The following is a 19,796-nucleotide window of genomic DNA, read 5'->3' on the forward strand; positions in this document are numbered from 1 at the left end:
AGGTGGAAAGATTCGGGGCAAGGACGCGTGATCCGTTGGACGCCTCGGATGCGTTAGTGGCCCCTTGGCATCAGTATCGTCTGATGTACGCCTTTCCTCAGATTCAGTTACTATCCCGGTTCCTTCGCAGATTGGTCTCGGAACCGCACATGGTGATTCCGGTGGCGCCGGACTGGCCTCGCCGGTCCTGGTACGCCGACGTTGTTCACCTGGCAGTGGCGCCTCCGTGCCTCTGCGGGAAGATTTCCTGTCTCGGGGTCCGATCTTCCATCCTGCTTTACAGTCGCTGGCTTTAATGGCCTGGCTGTTGAGACCCAGGTCTTGAAGATCAAGGGTCTCTACCCTGAGGTTATCCCTACCCTAATCAAGGCTAGGAAATCCTCTTCTGGTAAGATCTGTTACCGTACCTGGAAAGCCTATCTCACCTGGTGTGAGTCCAGGGGGTTCTCCCCTCGTTCTTTCTCGGTGTCGAGAATCTTGGCTTTCCTCCTGTCTGGAGTGGATCAGCGCCTGGCGCTGGCCACGATAAAGGGCCAGGTGTCTGCACTAGCTGTTCTTTTCCAACGCCCTGTGGCGTCTCGTTCCTTGGTGCGCACCTTCATTCAAGGTGTGCGACATTTGGCTTCTCCCAGGTAGGAGCCATTACCTCCGTGGGACTTGAACTTGGTTATGTCCGCGTTGCAGCGTGCTCCCTTTAAATGTATCAGGGAGATATCGTTGCCTCTGCTGTCGAAAAAGATTGCTTTTCTGGTGGCGATCACTTCGGCTCGCAGAGTGTCGGAGCTGGCGGCGTTGTCTTGCCGCTCCCCTTACTTGATTCACAAGGATAAGGTGGTTTTGCGACCACCCCTATCCTTCCTTCCCAAGGTGATATCTGAATATCTCCTTAATGAGGACATTGTCCTGCTTTCGCTTTGTACGAAGCCTAATCATCCAAAGGAGATTGCTTTGCATTCCTTGGATGTTGTCAGGGCGATCAGGATTTACCTGTCGTCTACGGAATCCTTTCAGAAGACGGATTCCCTCTTGTCCTTCCTGAGGGACCTCGGAAGGGCACGGCTGCGTCCGCAGCAACTATTGACAAATGGATCAGACAGACCATTGAACAGGCTTACGCCTTGAAGGAACGGGTTCCGCCCTTCCCTGTTAAGGCGCACTCTACCAGGTCTTTGAGTACTTCCTGGGCCTATTGGCAACGGGCCTCGGTGGCCCAGGTGTGCAAGGCGGCGACTTGGTCGTCGGTGCACACTTTTTTTTTCCAAATTCTACAAAGTAGACGTTCTGGCATCAGCTGATGGTTCTTTTGGCCGCGAAGTTCTCAGTGCGGCTGTGCCATGTTGGACCCTTGATTTTTCTCTGGGTCCCTGGCTGTTGGCATTTGCTTTCCTGGGTTGTTGCTCCTGTTGAGCATTGTTTTTTCTGTTTCCCAGTTGGTTCTTACAGTGCATGTAAGATTCCTTTCTCTGATGTGGGTACTGCGTTGCCTTTTTTTACGGTTGCGTCTCCCACCCCTCATGTCTATACTGCTTTGGGACATCCCAATAGTGATGAGTTAGAGGAGGCGGCGACTGTCGGAGGATGTAAGAGAAAACTGAATTTTTGTAAAATCTTACCTGTAAAAATTCCTTTCTCTGAGTCCTCCGACAGTCGCCGCCCCCGCCCCTCTTTTGGGGTTCTTATTACCTACTGCTATGCTACCAAACTGAGTTGGGAGTGGTGATGCAGGGGGGGTATTGACCGGATGGGACAGCCCCCATGGGTGTGTATATGCTAATGCCTTTTGTCTTTTGACTAAGTCTATATGCCTAGCTATTCCTATGGATAGGAAGACAATACCCAGTAGTGATGACTTAGAGGAGGCGGCGACTGTCGGAGGACTCAGAGAAAGGAATTTTACAGGTAAGATTTTACAAAAATTCAGTTTTTGTCCATCCGCTGTCAATGAAGTGGCATGTAAGACTCATTCGTGATTCTGTTTGTCCTGACCAGCAGTCCGTCGTGAATGAGAGTGAGTTGCCAGCATTCTCTGGTTGCAGCATAGTCTTAACTTTGTCAACGACCTTTTGGTGAATCTTTTGCAGCATTTCAGTTCGATAAAACTTGTCACTCTTCAGTGTGTACCTTGGCTCACCTATGCACATCAACCGCTTAAATCCAAAGTCAGACACTATTGTAAATGGCTGGTTATCAGTGACCATCATATATGGGATTACTCTATCCAGCAGTTGTGATCTTCCATCAGATTTTAGCCACCTGTTTTTTTTCTGCCTGGGATAGGGATGATTCACCTTGTAATTCATTTTGTTTTTTCTGTGCTGCATTATACAATTCAAGATGATGAACTCTTAGATGGGCCCAAAGATTTGACATATTTTTGTTTTTTGCAGTTATTGATTTTCCTTGAGATGGAGAAGAGAAATAGTCCCAGACCACACTTTTGATTTTTCTATCTCCATCCATCTCCATTGAAACAAGAAAGAGTTGGCCACTAATATAGGCTTACACAAAATGGCTGACTGGCACCCTGTAGTGGGTGTCTGTCTTGCACCCTGTAGTGGGTGTCTGTCTGGCACCCTGTGGTGGGTGTCTGTCTGGCACCCTGTGGTGGGTGTCTGTCTGGCACCCTGTGGTGGGTGTCTGTCTGATAGACCACCTGTGGTAGGTGGGTGGCTGGCACCCTGTGCTGTGTGGGTGACTGTCTGGCTGGCACCCTGTGGTGGGTGGGTGGCTTTCTGGATGGCACCCTGTGGTGGGTGGGTGGCTGTCTGGCTGGCACCCTGTGGTAGGTGGGTGGCTGGCTAGCTGGCTGGCACCCTGTGGTGGTTGGCTGGCACCCTGTGGTGGGTGGCTGTCTGGCTGGCACCCTGTGGTGGGTGGCTGACTGGCAACCTTTCGTCGCTGGCTGGCACCCTTTGGTGACTGGCTGGCTGGCACCCTTTTGTGGCTGGCTGGCACCGAATGGGAGGCTGGCACCCTTTGGTGGCTGGCTGGCACCGGATGGGTTGGTGGGTGGCACCCTGTGTGGTGGCTGGCCTGGCACGTACAGGCCCAGGACCTGTGGCTGGCTAGCTGGTACAGTCAGGACTCAGGCAGGGCCTGTGGCTGGCTGGTACACATACACAGTGGACTGTGTGGGACTGGGTTGCTGGCTGGCACCGGGCAGCTGTGGGTGGTGGGAGGGTGGCCGCTGCGGCTTTGTTACAGAACAGCTTTGATCACTGTTCAGCCACTAGATGTAGAACAACAACTCTGTCCCGACCGACCGCCTGTGCCGCATGCAGACTACAGTGTGGCCGTGGTGGGTAAAAGACACTGTAAGGAGGCAGAGGGAGGCGGCCTAAGAGCTGTCCAGTGCGCAGAGGTGCGTGGCGCAACATACGCAATGACATCACAAAATATTGGTAAATCCAAAGGCCGATTCCGATATATTGGGGAAAGTGCATATCGGCCCCCGATATATCGGTGTTGCCGATAATCAGTCGATCTCTACTTTAAACAGCACCACCAGCCAGGTGATTTCAGGTTTCTCTACTGCATTTACTGCAAGCCCCAGACCGATTAAATAAAAAAAAAAAAAAAAAAAAGCATGTAAAAATAGTTAAACCATGAAATTGAATTTTAAATTAATTTTGTCTAAATAGTTGGATTATACCTGGTATCAGTCTCTTTTATCCACCTCCCTACAGTAGATTTCAGACTGAAAGAGGGGAAAATATTCATCAGGAGCCAATCAAATGTGGTGACAGGAAGAAAAGAATGAGCTCCTTTTTTCATTGGCCAGCCATAGTGTGGGGGCAGAGAGATGGCTGGACTGAATGGCCTAACTGCAGTGCAGAATTGTCAGGTGACCAGGCTGTTTTAGCCTGCAGACCGGTTGGTCAGATTGTTAACCGGTTGCCGACCGCCGCAAGTACATATACTGCGGCGGTCAGCTCCGGCCAGGCTAACCTGTCACTTGCTTGTGAGCCAATAGCGGACGAGCACGCGCCCGCCCGGCTCGTTCCCTGGGAAGTCCGTGGCTGTGACCGGCGGACCCGATGTCCACCGGTCACTCGCGATCGTCCGCCGTGAAGGGAGAAAGGCAGGCGGCTAATGTAAACAAAGCCGCCCGTCATTCTCCCCTGTGTAGGAATAGTGATCATACGGTTCTACTATGTAGGACCGTAGATCACTGTTCCTACACCAGTAGCCATGTCCAATCACAGTTAGAAGCACGCCCCTAGGGACACACTTAACCCCTCCTTCCCCAATAAAGTTAACCCCTTCCCTGCCAGTGTCATTTTGCAGTAACAGTGCATATATATAGCACTGATTACTGTAGTAATGTCACTGGTAACCCCAAAAGTGTCAAAAATGTCAGTCAAGGGTCCGATCTGTCCGCCGCAATGTCACAGTACCGCAAAAAAAATCGCAGATCACCGCCATTACGCGTTAAAAAAAAAAAACACCAAAAATGACAGAAATCTTTCCCTTAGTAAACGCAATAACTTTTGTGCAAACCAATCAAAATACGCTTTTTGCGATTTTTTTTTTTTTTTTTTTTTTTTTTTTTACCAAACATATGTAGCATAAAACAAATTGGCCTAAAATGTTAAAAAAATTAGATTTTTACATTTTTTTTGGGGGAATTTCATATAAAAAAATGTGAAAAACATTGTTATTTTTGCAAAATGTACGCTCTTTTTTTGTTTATAGCGCAAAAAAGTAAAAATCGCACAGGTGATCAAATACCACCAAAAGAAAGCTCTGTTTGTGGGAAAAAGGACGTCAAATTCGCATAGGTACAGCGTCGCACGACCGTGGAATTGTCCGTTAAATTCACGCAGTGCCGAATCGCATAAAACCCCCTGGTCAGGAAGGGGGTAAAATCTTCCGGGGCTTAAGTGGTTAAACTTTAATAAATAACACTGTTCCTATATGCTTTGTGTTTCAACAGTATGTCTAGAACAGTGGTTCTTAACCTTGTTGGAGGTACTGAACCCCACCAGTTTCATATGCGCATTCACCGAACCCTTCTTAATTGGAAAAATAAAATATGATTTTTTTCAAATTCAAAACATAGGTATATATTATTTTGGTATATATTTATACATAGGTGCACAAAATGAACAAAACCATTAAAACATGATTTTCAAACAAAAACATAATAATGAATATTTACTGCAAATTAGTGTGACTTCTGCTGTTGTCTTTCAGAGACCATTTGAGAAATGCGCGGCTTTATCTTGGCAAGTGCCACTCTCAGGTCATTTTCGCAACAAAGTCTGTTCCTTTTCTTTGTTTTTATTTCCAGCATCCCCCCTTACAGCAGGCCAGGGTGAGGTGAGGTCCAGTCCCCCATATAGATCACCCCCTTTACAGTAGGCCAGGGTGAGGGGGATCTATATGGGGGACCCCGGACCTCACCTCACCCTGGCCTGCTGTAAGGGGGAGATCTATATGGGGGACGGGACCTCTCCTCACCCTGGCCTGCTGTAAGGGGGATCTATATGGGGGACCTCTCCTCACCCTGGCCTGCTGTAAAGGGGGATCTATATGGGGGATAGGACCTCCCCTCACCCTGGCCTGCTGTAAAGGGGGATCTATATGGGGGATGGGACCTCCCCTCACCCTGGCCTGCTGTAAGGGGGGATCTATATGGGGGACGGGACCTCACCCTGGCCTGCTGTAAGGGGGGAGATCTATATGGGGGACGGGACCTTACCTCACCCTGGCCTGCTGTAAGGGGGGATCTATATGGGGGACGGGCCCTTACCTCACCCTGGCCTGCTGTAAGGGGGGATCTATATGGGGGACGGGACCTCACCTCACCCTGGCCTGCTGTAAGGGGGGAGATCTATATGGGGGACGGGACCTTACCTCACCCTGGCCTGCTGTAAGGGGGGATCTATATGGGGGACCTGGTGTCCCGACTCCCGATCACAGGCTAGGTTTTCCTCCTGCAGGCTGCAGCACCACTGGCTCTCTGGCCTCTCACCTGCCAGCTTCTTCTGCTGCTGCGGCTGCCTGGCCTGGTGGTTCTCTCCCGCGCTGCGCTGGATGGCCGCTGCACGGGTTAGTCCTTCCCCCAGACAGTCCCTCTCCGCACCGCACGCCTGGCCTGTCTGCCCCCCCCCACCACTCCACAGTGGGTGACGCCGGCTCCGGCTGGATCGGATTCGGCCTGGAGCCGAGCTGCACAGCCAGCAGTGAGAGTGAGCCAGGGGCAGAGAGAGCTGCGAGTGCGAGCAGACTCAGCGGGCGGCGGCGGCCAGCCTATCATGACAGAGTGAGCGACATCACACTGCGGAGCGAATGCGCCCCCCCCCCGATGTTGCGCCCGGTGCGGCCAGCCCCCCCTGCACCCCCCCACGCTACGCCACTGGATGTTATGTATTTCCATGATGACGGCGCGGAGCGGGAGCTGAAGGACATGCCCGAAACTGGAAAAATAGTCCCTGACAGCGAAGTGGTACTAGCGGAGGGTGTGCCGAACCCTCGAGACTGACCCACCGAACCCCTGGGGTTTGATCGAACCCAGGTTAAGAACCACTGGTCTAGAATCTTGCTTTGAGATTTTAAAAAAAGAGTATGGAAAAACCTTTTTTATTTTTGGCTATACCTCTGTTTTTAATCCCAGGAGTATATGTACTTCTATGACACCTGAAAGTGGGCTATTGCCTGTTATCAGCTGACAGGGCGGAGCTGCATGACATTTGGAAAGGATCCCTAAAACAGCTGGCTCCACTTTTTAGCATGCAACTGAGAGCCAGAGCCTTCCGCATCTGCCTTTTCCCAGGCCCGTCACTCCAGAGACGATGGAGGAGCAGAGCGAACCAAGTTCTGACTGATCAGCAGTTATGTGATGGCTCTGCTCTCTCGGTCTTAAAGTCCGTGTGGAACAGCTATAGTCTCACTTAGGTACTGCAACATGGAGGTGAGTAAGTAAAAAAAAAAAAAAAAAATAAAAAAAACCCCAAAAAACTACAAACCTCCATAATTCTCCTTTTTTAAAATGTGTGTCTGGTTAAAAAAAACACAATGCATGTGCAGCACATCTCTGAAATTTTTGTGCACATTTTCCCAGGTTGGTCTCTTTAAAAATGCTAAAAGTATGTAAAAAAATTGTCATAAATCCAATAAGTTCTTAACTTCCTGTAGAGAGCTGACAACTTTGGCTCTGTTGCACTGAAATCACAGAAGTGTTGTCAACCCTACTGTACTAAAGAACACCCCCTCTCATAGCTATAACATTAAGTGAAGGTGTTCTATAATTCAGCAGGGGAGAACTTTTGCTCAGACATACTGTACACTTACACAAGAAATATAACCGGATCATCTCCCTGCCTCCAGCTTTTGAGAAGCAGAGTGTTGAGTTGATGTATTGTGAGTTGCACATGTTTCATACTGAACAAAACAATAAGTTGTTTCTACAGTTAGTCCTTGGAAAGATAAACATGGCAACCCCCCAGTAGTTCAACCCTCTGGAACACATCAGAAGGCTGCAGGGCCATTCACATAGCACAGTGCTGCTTACACATGCGCAGTGGGCAGCCGGCTGTGAAGCTGCAGGCAGTGACAGCAGGCTTACTACAGTAATCATGCCAGCGCTGAGGAGGTGAAGAAGCAGTTCAGGTGAGGATGGCGCTGGATCCCTGTACAGGTAAGTGTTCATTTATTACAAGTCGGCAGCTACAGAAAAAGGCTGTAGAACTGCTTTAATTTTTTTTAAATGCAGATGGCAGCTGTGTGCAGCCTTACCTTTTTTATGTTTAGAGGAAGAGGGAGGTGGCCATGGCTGGTATGTGCAGTTCTGGAAAGGACCTCTGACATGTGTAGCAAAGTGAACAACATCAGGCAGCTGTTACCTTCAGTTCTTTATGAAAGGAAGGCTGCATTCACACTTTTTTGTTTGGCAGGTGCTATGAATTTCAACAAGGTCCTGTCAAATAAGTTGCTACCAGTTATCTGATGTGGCTGACACTTGTTGAAAAGTTTTACACCCACTTTTCAATTTCAATATACGGCAAAAAACCCTACTCGTTTGATTTAGACATTCATGTAACAGTGGCAATAGCCCAGCGCACAAGAGAAGTAGCTAAGGTATGCTACTCATCCATATCTGCCTATAGACAGCATAACTATATTACCAAAATATAGGTCCAATGTACACTGCTCAAAAAAACTAAAGGAACACTCTGCAAACACATCAGATCTCAATGATGAAAAATGTCATGCTGGATATCTATATCAATTTGGACTGGGTAATGTGTTGGGATTGAAGGGATGCCATATAATTTAATGGAAAAAAAAATGATCAACTCAGAGGGCTGAATTCAAACACTAGTCCATTTAGCTGAAATCCATTGCAGCAACTCAAAATGGTACTCAGTAGCTTGTATGGCCCCCACGTGCTTGTATGCATGCCTGACAATGTCAGGCATGCTCCTAATGAGATGATGGATGGTGTCCTGGGGTGTTTCCTCCCAGATCTGTACCAGGGCATCCCTGAGCTTCTGAACAGACTGAGGTCCAACCTGGTGGTGTCAGGCGGACCCAAACATAATGTCCCAGAGATGTTCTATTGGATTTAGGTCAGGCGAGCCTGGGGGCTGTTCATTGGTATCAATTCCTTCATCCTCCAGGAACTGGCTACATACTCTCGCCACATGAGGCGGGGCATTGTCGTTCACCAGGAGGAACCCAGGACCCACTGCACCAGCATAGGGTCTGACAAGGGGTCTAAGGATTTCATTCTGATACCTAGTGGCAGTCAGGGTGCCATGGTCTGGCCTGTAGAGGTCTGTGCGTCCCTCCATGGATATGCCTCCCCAGACCATCACTGACCCACCACCAAACCGGTCACGCTGAACGATGTTACAGGAAGCATAACATTCTCCATGGTTTCTCCAGACCCTTTCCCGTCTGTCACATGTGCTCAGGGTGAATCTGCACTCATCTGTGCAAAGCACAGGGCACCAGTGGCGGTGCTAATTCTGGTGTTCAATGGCAAATGCCAGTCGAGCTCCACAGTGCCGGGAAGTGAGCACAGGGCCCACTAAAAGATGTCGGACCCTCAGGCCACCCTTATGAAGTCTGTTTTTGATTGGTCAGAGACATTCCCACCAGTGGCCTGCTGGAGGTCATTTTGTAGGGCTCATCCTGTTCCTCCTTGCTCAAAGAAACTGATACCAGTCCTTCCGATGGATTAAGAACCTTCTACAGCCCTCCTAGAGTAGCCTGTCTCCTAAAATCTCCTCCATGCTCTTGAGAGTGCTGGTAGACACAGCAAACCTTCCGGCAATGACACATATTGATGTGCCATTCTGGAGGAGTTGCACTGCCTGATCAACCTCTATAAGGTCCAGGTATCTCCTCATGTTACCAGTAGTGACATTGACCCTAGCAAAATGCAAAACTGGTGAAAACAATCAGAAAAGATGAGTAGGTAAAAAAGTCAGTGGTCTTCACTTGTAAAATCATTCCTGCTTTGGTGGTCCTCTCATTGTTGCCCATCTGGTGCACCTGGTAATTTAATTAACACCAAAGCAGCTGAAACTGATTAACAACCCCCTCTGCTACTTAACTGACCAGATCAATATCCCAGGATTTTAATTGACTTGATTCACTGATTATAAAGTGTTCCTTTAATTTTTTTTTTTTGAGCAGTGTATACATTTTTATAAAGTCATGGATTAGTGAGTTTGGGGTGAAGGAACTTGACTGGCCTGCCCTCAACCCGATAGAACACCTTTGGGGTAAATTAGAGCGGAGAGTGCGAGCCAGGCCTTCTCTCCAACATCGGTGCCTGACCTCACAAATACACTTTTGGAAGAATGGTCATACATTCCCATAGACACATTCCATAACCCTGTATACAGGTGGGCCAACTCAATATTGGACTGTACGGACTAAGACTGGGATGTCATTAAAGTTGATAGTCATTTTTTCTCTCTTTCTCATTTAGTTCCACTATGTCCCGTGACACGAAGGGTGAATCCCAACATTCACAGCAATCTCAAGGCACATCTCAAGGCACCACTCAAGGCACATCTCAAGGCACGTCTAGTTCATCGTCCAGTGCTCCTCAGTCATACAGCCAGTCATCCTCTTCTGGTTCTGGTACCTTGAGCTCTTTAGACACAGTTCCAGTACAAGATTTGGCTTCTATTCCAGAAGATGTGGAAATGGATGAGCAGGCTCCACAACCCTGGGGTCGCCTGTGGGCCTTAGGAAAAGGGTTCTTGAACCATGGTATGTATTTTATGCCCTATATGCTTTCAGATATATCTATAAATATGACAGATGCAGGAACTTGACTGAGATATGTTTACTATTCACTGCATGATTTTTTTCTAATTTTTGGCCAATTCAGGAAGCAGTGCAACATTTTTCTTTATTGTAATCCATTTCGATAATAGTTCAAAGGCTGTCAGTGGAGTCACTGGAACAATAATTTTCTCTGAAGTAGTTAGCAGTAACATTACAAATTAGGTAGAAACAGACTATTAAATCATCCTTTGAGGCCACCAAATGTACTATCCACAAGGAACGCCCTCAAAAAATTCTCTTTGGTGAAGATTACACTGCAGCAGTGGAACACTTTTCAGAGAGCAGCTAAACTGTGGCTTTCATGTGCTCAGGAGGGAATCCTGCCACCTTCTGAAAGCCCTTTGTTTTATTTTTTGAATTTGTTTTTCTTTGCTATTTGGCATATTTAGACTAATGTGCCACAGCAACGAGCCAAGCATTTGGCTCATAGTTGCGGCGCAGGCCCATTGACTTAATTGGTGCTGGGTTTAATTTGTTGCGATGCATAGGATTGCGGCATCAGCATGTTACCGCGTCACCACCAGCTGCATGTTAGGATTAAGTTGGGCAGTGGGGGGATGGTAAAATGGTAGACAGCCTTTAAAAATCAGATTCAGTGTTAAATGACATGAGCTTATTAAAAATAACTTGCTTAAAGGATAAGTTCACCTTTCAAAAAAAAAAATAAAAATAAATAAATGCACACCTTTTGCAGGTGAAAAAAATGGTATCCTGTAAACACTGCAGCATGCTGCAATGCCGGATTGTTCAGACTCTGTCAGCTGTCTGCCTGTTCCTCCTGTACCAGTATACAGCTACTGAACTAAGGATGAGTGAACTACGAGATCGCTACAAACTGTACGCTGTGGCGGCCAGCAGTACTTGTAGTTCATTTATTCACAGGAAACTTTGAATGAATGACACGGCTCTGTGGGCAGAGAACCGCATAGCCACGCAGTTTTCAAATTGTGACAGTGGGTGCGGGGAGAAGATCCCCTGCCCACTGTCACAAAGCGGGGAGCGCTGGCGGCAGGAGGTGGCTGAAAAGAAGCATGCTACACCCTATATATGGGTGAAAATGCTCCTAAAGTTGAACTTTATCCTGTAACTCTTTCCTGCCGCCAGTATGCATATCTGTGGCCTCACTGAACTAGACTTTTTCCCATGGGGCCGCATATATGCGTATCTGTTTGTGCTTGGAGCATGCCTCAAAGCACTCTCCCAGCACGGAGACTGGGCTCCCACTGGGAGCCCTGGGTCCCTTTACTTCTGATCAGGACCCAAAACTCCTTGTTTCGGGTCACCCGAATGCTGTGATAGCCTCTAAATTGACTGTCACAGTGCTTTGTCACTGTGCAGCTCACCTCGTGCTTGCATTTTTTTTCCTCTGAATGGAGGGAGAAATGCATTGCATCTCTCTCTACTTGCAGGGAGAAAGAAACAAAAAACGAATTCAAAATAAAATCGCTAGATCAAGGTTTGATCTAGGTTAGTGTTTGGATCAAAAGTTTTTTTTTTTTTTTTTTTGAAGCTTTTTAAATTGGTGTCTGTGTTTTTTTAGCTAGGATAAAATGCGCACAATTGGTTTTGGGCTGTACTACAGATACCAACAACAAATAGCATACACATATGTGGTATCGCTGCGATCGTTGAGAACAGGAGAATTTATTTTGGGTTGCTATATGGTGGTAGGTTATGTTAGTAGCAAAAATGTACAGCTAAATTAAAAATAATTATCTTTTTCTATTTAAAAAAAAAAAAAAAAAATCAGGAGATATTTATTACCATTTACTACCAAAAAAAAAAAAAAGCCCAACATGTCCTGAAAAAAACAAGATCTAATCCATCTGGGTTCACAAAGTAGTTGTGATGATATGTACAGTTTTACTAACCTATGTCAAAGTTGCAAAACTGTGTTCAGGCATTTGCATTTGTTTTACCCTTAGGCACGAAGGGGTTAAAAATGTAAATATCAATGGGATGCATGGCTCAAACCTAAACTGACTTTTTCCTCCCTTTTTCATACTGTATTCCACGTCCTCATAAATATGTATGATGATCTGGCATGATCTATCTAATGCTATTCTTACCCACTGTGATCTGTATTTTGGTTACTTGTGATACTTGATTCTCTCCTTTTTCATCCTGAAACTTTGATAAAAACCATACAAGAAAAAAAAAAATGAAATTCGTGGTATTGGATCTACTTGGAATGGATCTTCCACATGAGTTTTGATCCTATTCTTGTTCACATAAACTAAGAAGGATTGAGAAAAAATTGTGAAAATAGCATTTTTTCCTATTTTCCCATCTTTCTTCAAATTAATATCTAAACAATAAAATGATACGTATTAAAATCCAGTTTAAATCTAAACCACTCTCTTTTTTGAAAGCAAGCTGCACGACAAAGGTAGACTATAAATGAGAATTATTTGACTCCTTAAGAATCGATTGTGGACTCGCTTTGGACAGAGTAGAGAAAGATTAGAACCTCTGCTGCCTGTTCCTTCATTGGGAAGATTACTCTTTGACTCCTGTCCTGGAGACACATGAGAATATGAAGTTTAAATCCATTCAAAGGAAAAGAAGATCTTGGGACAATTGTACCTATTCAGGTGTTTCCTTCTGTAACATTTAGAGTTGCACTGTAAGGTGTTTGAACTGTTTGCACAATTCTGGAGAGGTGCTTTCAGTAAGATGTATAAAAAAAAATAATGACTGTGATTGATAAAAACCTAATTGAGAGAAATTCTAGGAAACCTCTTCTATTTTTTTGTTTTTTGAACAGATTGTATTAATGAACAATATGAATTTGGAAGGGACAAGCACTGTGATTATACTTTTGATAAACCAATAATAAATCAAACTGAGAGATACAAAACCTACAGCAAAAAGCACTTTCGGATTTTCAGGGTGAGTACTATATGGTATTTTATATTGTACTAATGTTTTAAAATTTATTTTTTATTCAAATGACTTTTAAAGTAGACTGTTTGAAAAGTATTAATGTTGAGGATTTGTTTTTAGAAAATAGTTTTTGTGTTTTCAGGAAGCTGTATCTGGCTTGTCAGTTGTTGCCTATATTGAAGATTTGAGTGGCAATGGAACTTTTCTTAACAAGCAGCTTATTGGACGAGGGAATAAATTGCCTTTAACAAACAATGCTGAAATTGCACTTTCATTACCAACCAACAGAGGTATTTTATTGTTATGGCAGTTATTGTTTATTATTTTCTTAAAATGTTCTTTTAGTAGAATGGGGAAGGTTCAGAACCTTTAGTTCTGCTCTCAGTGCTGTCGAGATGGTCGTTTCCACAGGAATGTGTGAGTAAATTTACCAAACAGGAATACAGATGGTAGTTTTTTTTTTTTTTAAACATTCCCCTAAGTGCAACTAGCATCTCAGCATACTTATCTTTGTCCCTCTCCAGAGATCTTCACTCTGTGGTCGAGCCCAGAGCCGCACAGCCTTTGATCAAAAAAATGACCAAGGCCTTGTGTCTACTGAGTACATGCATCGCAGCTTCATTTAGGCCTCCTTCACACTTCCATTGTCAACCTGGTGTTTATATGCATTTAGAGGACATTTCTAAATGCATGTCATTTTTGAGTGGTGCCATTCACACTGTGCAGTTATCCGTGTTTAGATGCAGTCATTTTAGCTGCGGGTAGAGAAAATAGTATTCTGTTTAGGATCCAAGTAGAAACTCTAAACATGGCTAAACACTTGTAAATGAGCATAAATCTGCCAGGTGCACCGCCAAAGATGCAGAAGTGCAGAATTGCGTATCTGTACGTGATTCTGCGCACAGGAGCCGCCACCCTGCAGTAAATGTATATGGGGCAGTCAGCAAGTTAGTGTGTTACCCCAACATTTCATATTTCTGATATGTCTGTTTAAAGGATAAGTTCCCCTTTAGCAACATTACATCTTACACCCCCATTCAGGATGTAACAGGTTACTAAAGCAACAGCCTTGGGCTGCCCTGATCCCCCCTTTTGACAGCAGGTGGGGGATCCTCTCCCTGCACCTACTGCCACAATTTTTTTAAACCGAAGATTTTATTGAAAAAAGCATTCCAAAACAAATGCATAAAGGTATCCAACAAATTGCACGACAATATAAGCGACAACACAAAATTATCCTGACTACATCCTGATTACACACCATGCAGAGTAGAATTTCCAACTATTAGAAACCTAAAAGGAAAGTTTGTTATATCATCCAACCATATTCACCACACTGTGTCCCCTAACTATCAGCCAGAGGTCTGAGGATAGAATATATAGGGTAAGGCGGGGAGAGGCATAGTTGACAGAAGGGGGAAGAGGGAACATAGAGAGGGGGGATGGAGAATAGGGTGACCAGATTGTATACCCAGGACCCTAAAGGTATCCATGTGGGTACTGAGATTCAACCACATGCGTCTATCAATCTTGACCAAACGTTATCAAATTTCCTTGGGCATTGTCTGCTCTCATACGTGATTCTATATAGAGGTAGGACTGAGTTAACTGTTTTTAGCCACTAAGTGCGAATAGGGCACTCCCCAGATTTCCATCTCAGAAGGATTTCTCTTCTGGTGTAAAACAGAGTGAAAGTGAGGCAGGACTTGGTATATCTGTCCCCTTCCATTTCTTCCAAGTGACTCAGCAGAAGAACGAGAGGGTCTAAGGGCACATTGGTATTGCATAGATCGCTCAAAGTAGCAGCTACTGCTTCCCAGTATGAGTGGAGTTTAGAACAGGACCAGACTATATGCCAAAAAGTTTCAGTCTCAAGATTGCATCTAGTGCATCTAGAATCTAGCTGGGACTATATGTGGGGCAGTCTCTGTGGGATGAAGTATGCCCTATAGAGAAACTTGAGTTTTATGAACTTGTCTTTTGCCGCTATCATAGAAGGAATAAAAGAGTAGACACAATCCTCCAAATCTTCCTCACTGAGAGCAGGAATGTCTGTCCTCCATTTGTCAAATGAACAGGTCAGTTTAATATCATGGGCTACAGTCGGATATAAGTAAAGGGAGGATAAAGGTTTCTCCATCACACTGGAGGTCAGAGTCCCCATGGCATGTCTCAATTGCTAATATCTAAATTCAAAGGATTTAAGCACTGACTTGAAGCGCCTGATCTCCTGAAAGGGCATAGGTTTGCCATCCACCATCATGTGTTTTATGTGGTGATCCCCCCCTCCTGGCCCAAATTGAAGGGTCCAGGACAGTAAATAAATGAGAGAGCAGAGGATTGCCCCACAGAGGGGTATGCGGGGAGACATGAGAGGGTTTTCTATATAATGCCCTAGCCAGACTCGTATCGCGGTTTTCAAAAGAATTGTCACTGCGGTTTGAGCTCTAGCTTCTTCTAGGGGCCCTACCACTATACCCTTCAACTCTGGGTCCCCCCTCAGAAAGATCGCAAGAGGTTCCAAGGCCAGGGCAAACAAGGGGACTACCCTGATGCCTCCCACGTTCCACGGAAAACTAGCCGGATAGGCTACCATTAGTTCGGACTCGCACTTTCGGGGTGGCATAGAGCATTCGTAGCCAGGATAAAAACCGGGGACCAAATCCAAATTTGGACAGGACTACCCATAAGTAACCCCACCCGACAGAATCGAAGGCCTTCTCTGCATCAAGAGAGGCCACTACTCCCACACAATCGGAGCTTGCCATGGCTATGTGGGTATAGAGTCTTCTAATGTTAATGTCTGTCCCACGCCCCGGCAATAACCCTGTAAATTGGGGGTTAATCAGCGCAGTTATAACTGTGTTCAGCCTGGTTTGGAGAGTAGCTTTGCATCTACGTTCAGGAGGGAGATGGAGCGGTAAGATGAACATAGGGAGGGGTCTTTACCTGGTTTTGGGATCACCACTATCACCGCTTCCCCCATAGAATTTGGAAGTGACCCATCCTCCATTGACCTAGTCAGCACCGACTGCAACCTAGGGGCCAAGACATCTGCATACATTTTGTAAAACTCTACTGGAATGCCATCTTTAGGACCTTCATTATTTCCTACACTGAGATAGGTGCGTCCAATTTGACAGGGTATGTTAAAGTGAGAACAGGAATATCTATGGTCTCAAGGTAGGAGGTCAGCTCATTGGTCCTATAAGTCACCCACGAATTATAGAGGGTTTGGTAGAACGAAACAAAGCACTGGTTTATCTTTTCAGGGGCAGAAAGAAGAGTGCCATCAGGGCCAAGGATATGGTGTATGGTTATTCCTCCCCCCCCCTGTCTTCTCCCTAGAAAATCAAGCTAGTAGTCTTTCTGTCCTCTCCCCTTGTTCAAAGATACGTTATGATTGATAAAGTAACTTCTTTTGTGTAAGGGATGTACGGAGGCGAAGTACCTCCCAAGTCAGGGCATGTAACCAGGTATACTGCTGGGGTTCCTGAGTCCTGACGTATAAAGCTTCCTGAGTACTTGTCTGGTCCTCAGCCCTTCTCTCCCTGCACATCTTGGCAATAATGGTCTAGTATTGTTCCCGGACAAATGCCTTAAAAGTTTCCCACACACTCGCCACTTCTGCCGAGTCAGGGTTAACAGCCCTGTAGCTATTTATCACCTCCCTGAATTGCGGCTCTACCGCTGTGTCTGAGACCCAAAATCTATAAAGCCTCCAGAGCTTGTCTGAAGGGGTAGCAGACTGCACAAGGTTCAAGAGCAGTTGAGCGTGGTCTGAGATACCCCTCGGCAAAATCCTAATGTGCCTGATTCTAGGCAGAACAGACCTCCCAGTGTAGGCCAGATCTATATGGGAGAAGGTCTTATAAGACACAGAGTGGCATGTGTAAGCACGGGACTGTGGGTGTCTCCACCCCCACACGTTACGCCCAGGCCTCCAAATCCAAAACCTGAGATCAATCAGTCTGTCCATGCCCGAGTCAGGGACCAAATTAAATTTGCGCATAAGAACAATATTGTCAGTAGCAAACTCCGCTACCTTGGCCGTGATCCGGTTTACCAAAGTTAGAGAGACTGGTGGCAGTAAGTATAGACCCACAATAATCCACGTCAGACACTGGATCTGTGCATGAATAATAACATATCTTCCATCCAGGTCCAGGACCAAGTCCAAGAGCCTAAATGGAAGTGTCTTGAGCACCAGAACAACTTGCAAAATTGGAATAAGTGGAGTGGTAGTGAGGTCCAACCCACGTTTTTTTGAGACTAAAGGTTCTACCACCCACCAAATGGGTCTCTTGAAGTATACATATGTGGGGGTTTCTTGAGAAACTGGAACACCTGGAATCTCTTTATAGCAGAGTTCAACTCCCTAGTGTTCCAGGATAAAATGATGAAGGCAGACATAGCAGCCACACAGTAATTGGTGAGTAGGATCATGGGACCAAGTCGCTTGTGGACAGGACTTTTGAACCTGGACGAAGCTCTTAAAGAAGTAATTCAATACTAACATAGCAAGCAAGGTGTCAGATAAAAACAGTCGTGCAAGTAAACAAGCCCATGTAGGGCAACATTTCCCACCCCACCCAACCCCCTATAACTGAGGAGGGTCTCCAACCCCAAAACAAAATCGGCACACTGGCTGCAAAAGGGTGCTAGTGTGCAACAGGCGAGCTTCACCCCACAAAACAGTCCTTAGGGGGGTTCAGTACTAGCTGACCAGCTCACTACGACATAGGCTTCCGCTGAGCCGATGGAGGTTCTGGGAAATCATGAAGTATGGAAATGAGGAAGAATGTCTGAGTTATTCCACTAGCAAACGGGGTGTTCTATACTGTCAAAGGATGTACCAATGTGTCCTCCGTAGCTCCTCTCAGAGAGGAAAAAAGAAGAGCTCTTGCAGGATACTCCTGACTGAGTCAGGGGCACAATTTTAGGTTACAGTAAATAAACAGATGAGGAACAACAGGTGCAAGGCAGTCATCCACATTGCCAGGGGGGCATTGCCAACTAGCAGAGCAAAGTGAGTACTATGGCTTATGCCCCCTACAAAGCAGGTAGATGTAAAACCGCTTTCAAGCTAAGACTGATAACTCACGGGTCCCCACGTGGGTGGTTAGGTGGTAGGGATTCAAGCCAGGTTGAAGCTTCTCTCGGAGAGGTGAAGAAACAGGTAGTCTCCCCCATCCTGGATCCTCAAACACGCCGGAAACCAAATGCTTTAGCGAATATTGCAGGCCCGCATTACCGCCTTCACCTGATCGAATGATTTCCGGGCCACTCTGTGCAAAATCAACTGCACAGAGCAGGTAAGTATAACATGTTTGTTATTAAAAAAAAAAAAAGAGACTTTACAATCACTTTAAGGTCTCTGTAATGTGACTTAGGGCAAATAATATTGCTATGTGGGCTACACCGTGGGAGAGAAGTGGAAGCTTTAAAGAGGTTGTAAACTCGGTAAAAATTTTTTTCTCTGTCGCTCATTGACAGACGTAGTCCTCTTTGATTCACATCAATTGGGTTATGCTGCCTCCGCAGGAGTAGGACTAGGCAGAAAGAAAAAACGTTCTGGCTCCACCCTAGGGGCAGTCCCAGAGGGTATATCCTCCTCCTGTCTGCTACAGAGAATCAGTTTTTTTCTGTCTAGTCAGGAGTAAGGACCTAAGTTCCTTGCTGGGATCTCTGGTCCTGGCAAGATTTTTTAGAAAATTTTTTTTCTTTTAGGTAGTTTTTTGTCTCCAGTTTTCCTGTGAGATCTTCAAGCAAATCACGCCGGATCTGGGCGACGGGCTGGATGTTGAGATCCAGTGGTCACCCCAGCCGACCTACGAGCGCGCGCAGACCATTGCATCGCGCTTGGTCGGCCGCGACACATTCAAGTAAGTATGCGGGACCGGACGACGGGCTGGATGTTGAGATCCAGTGGTCACCCCGGTTCAGCCTACGAGCGCGTGCAGACCAGAGCTCCGCGCTGGGTCGGCCGCGACATAGTCCCATTGGACGGGGACTGACCCTGCGAGTTAAACGTCTCGCTTGGACGCCAAGAACCAGAGAGTCAAGGCGTCCGTATTTGGTCAACAACCCCCCACTTCGGTGGAGAGGGTATTGTGAAGAGAGGGTGCCTGTCAGTTCGGTATGGTGAGTAAATGTTCCCCCTTCCCCCCTGTGGGGTCTTTGGGATACGGGCCCCTCTGTGTATGGTCGGATCCTTTCTGACATTAAAGTTCCCCCTTGTAGCCTATAACATGTTCACATATCCCCTGTGATAGTGTGATCTGGTTTGGGAGCTGACACTCCAGCAGGCTTGGTTTGGGAGCTAACACTTTAAACAAACCTCGGTTTGGGAGCTGACACTCTAGCAACCTTGGTTTAGGAGCTGACACTCCAGCAGGCTTGGTTTGGGAGCTGATACTTCAGCAAGTCTGGGGTTCTCTAGCAAGGAAGCCGAGTTCGATTTGCTATAGTAAACACATAGGAGGTATAGCCTACCTTAGATCGCCATACTCCCGCAGGCCGACAGGCCGCCATCAGCTGTTTTCAAAGCATGCAGGCCGCTGTACTGGAGGAGCCACGCTAGATCGGCAGTCCGCCGC

At 46.3% G+C, this 19,796-nt stretch overlaps 1 protein-coding gene across 1 annotated transcript in view; it reads left to right on the forward strand.

Moving 5' to 3' along the window:
* CHEK2 (checkpoint kinase 2) overlaps positions 1-19,796 on the forward strand; it is a 126,234-nt gene that overhangs the window by 10,091 nt on the left and 96,347 nt on the right. Inside the window, exons 2-4 of the mRNA XM_082253275.1 lie at positions 9,947-10,233; positions 13,079-13,203; positions 13,340-13,487. Of these exons, the coding sequence (XP_082109401.1) occupies positions 9,954-10,233; positions 13,079-13,203; positions 13,340-13,487 (553 nt within the window). The 5' untranslated portion in view covers positions 9,947-9,953. The remainder of the gene's footprint in view (positions 1-9,946; positions 10,234-13,078; positions 13,204-13,339; positions 13,488-19,796) is intronic.

This window comes from Pelophylax lessonae, assembly GCF_965119305.1.
Source record: "Pelophylax lessonae genome assembly, chromosome: 1".
NCBI lineage: Eukaryota > Metazoa > Chordata > Amphibia > Anura > Ranidae > Pelophylax > Pelophylax lessonae.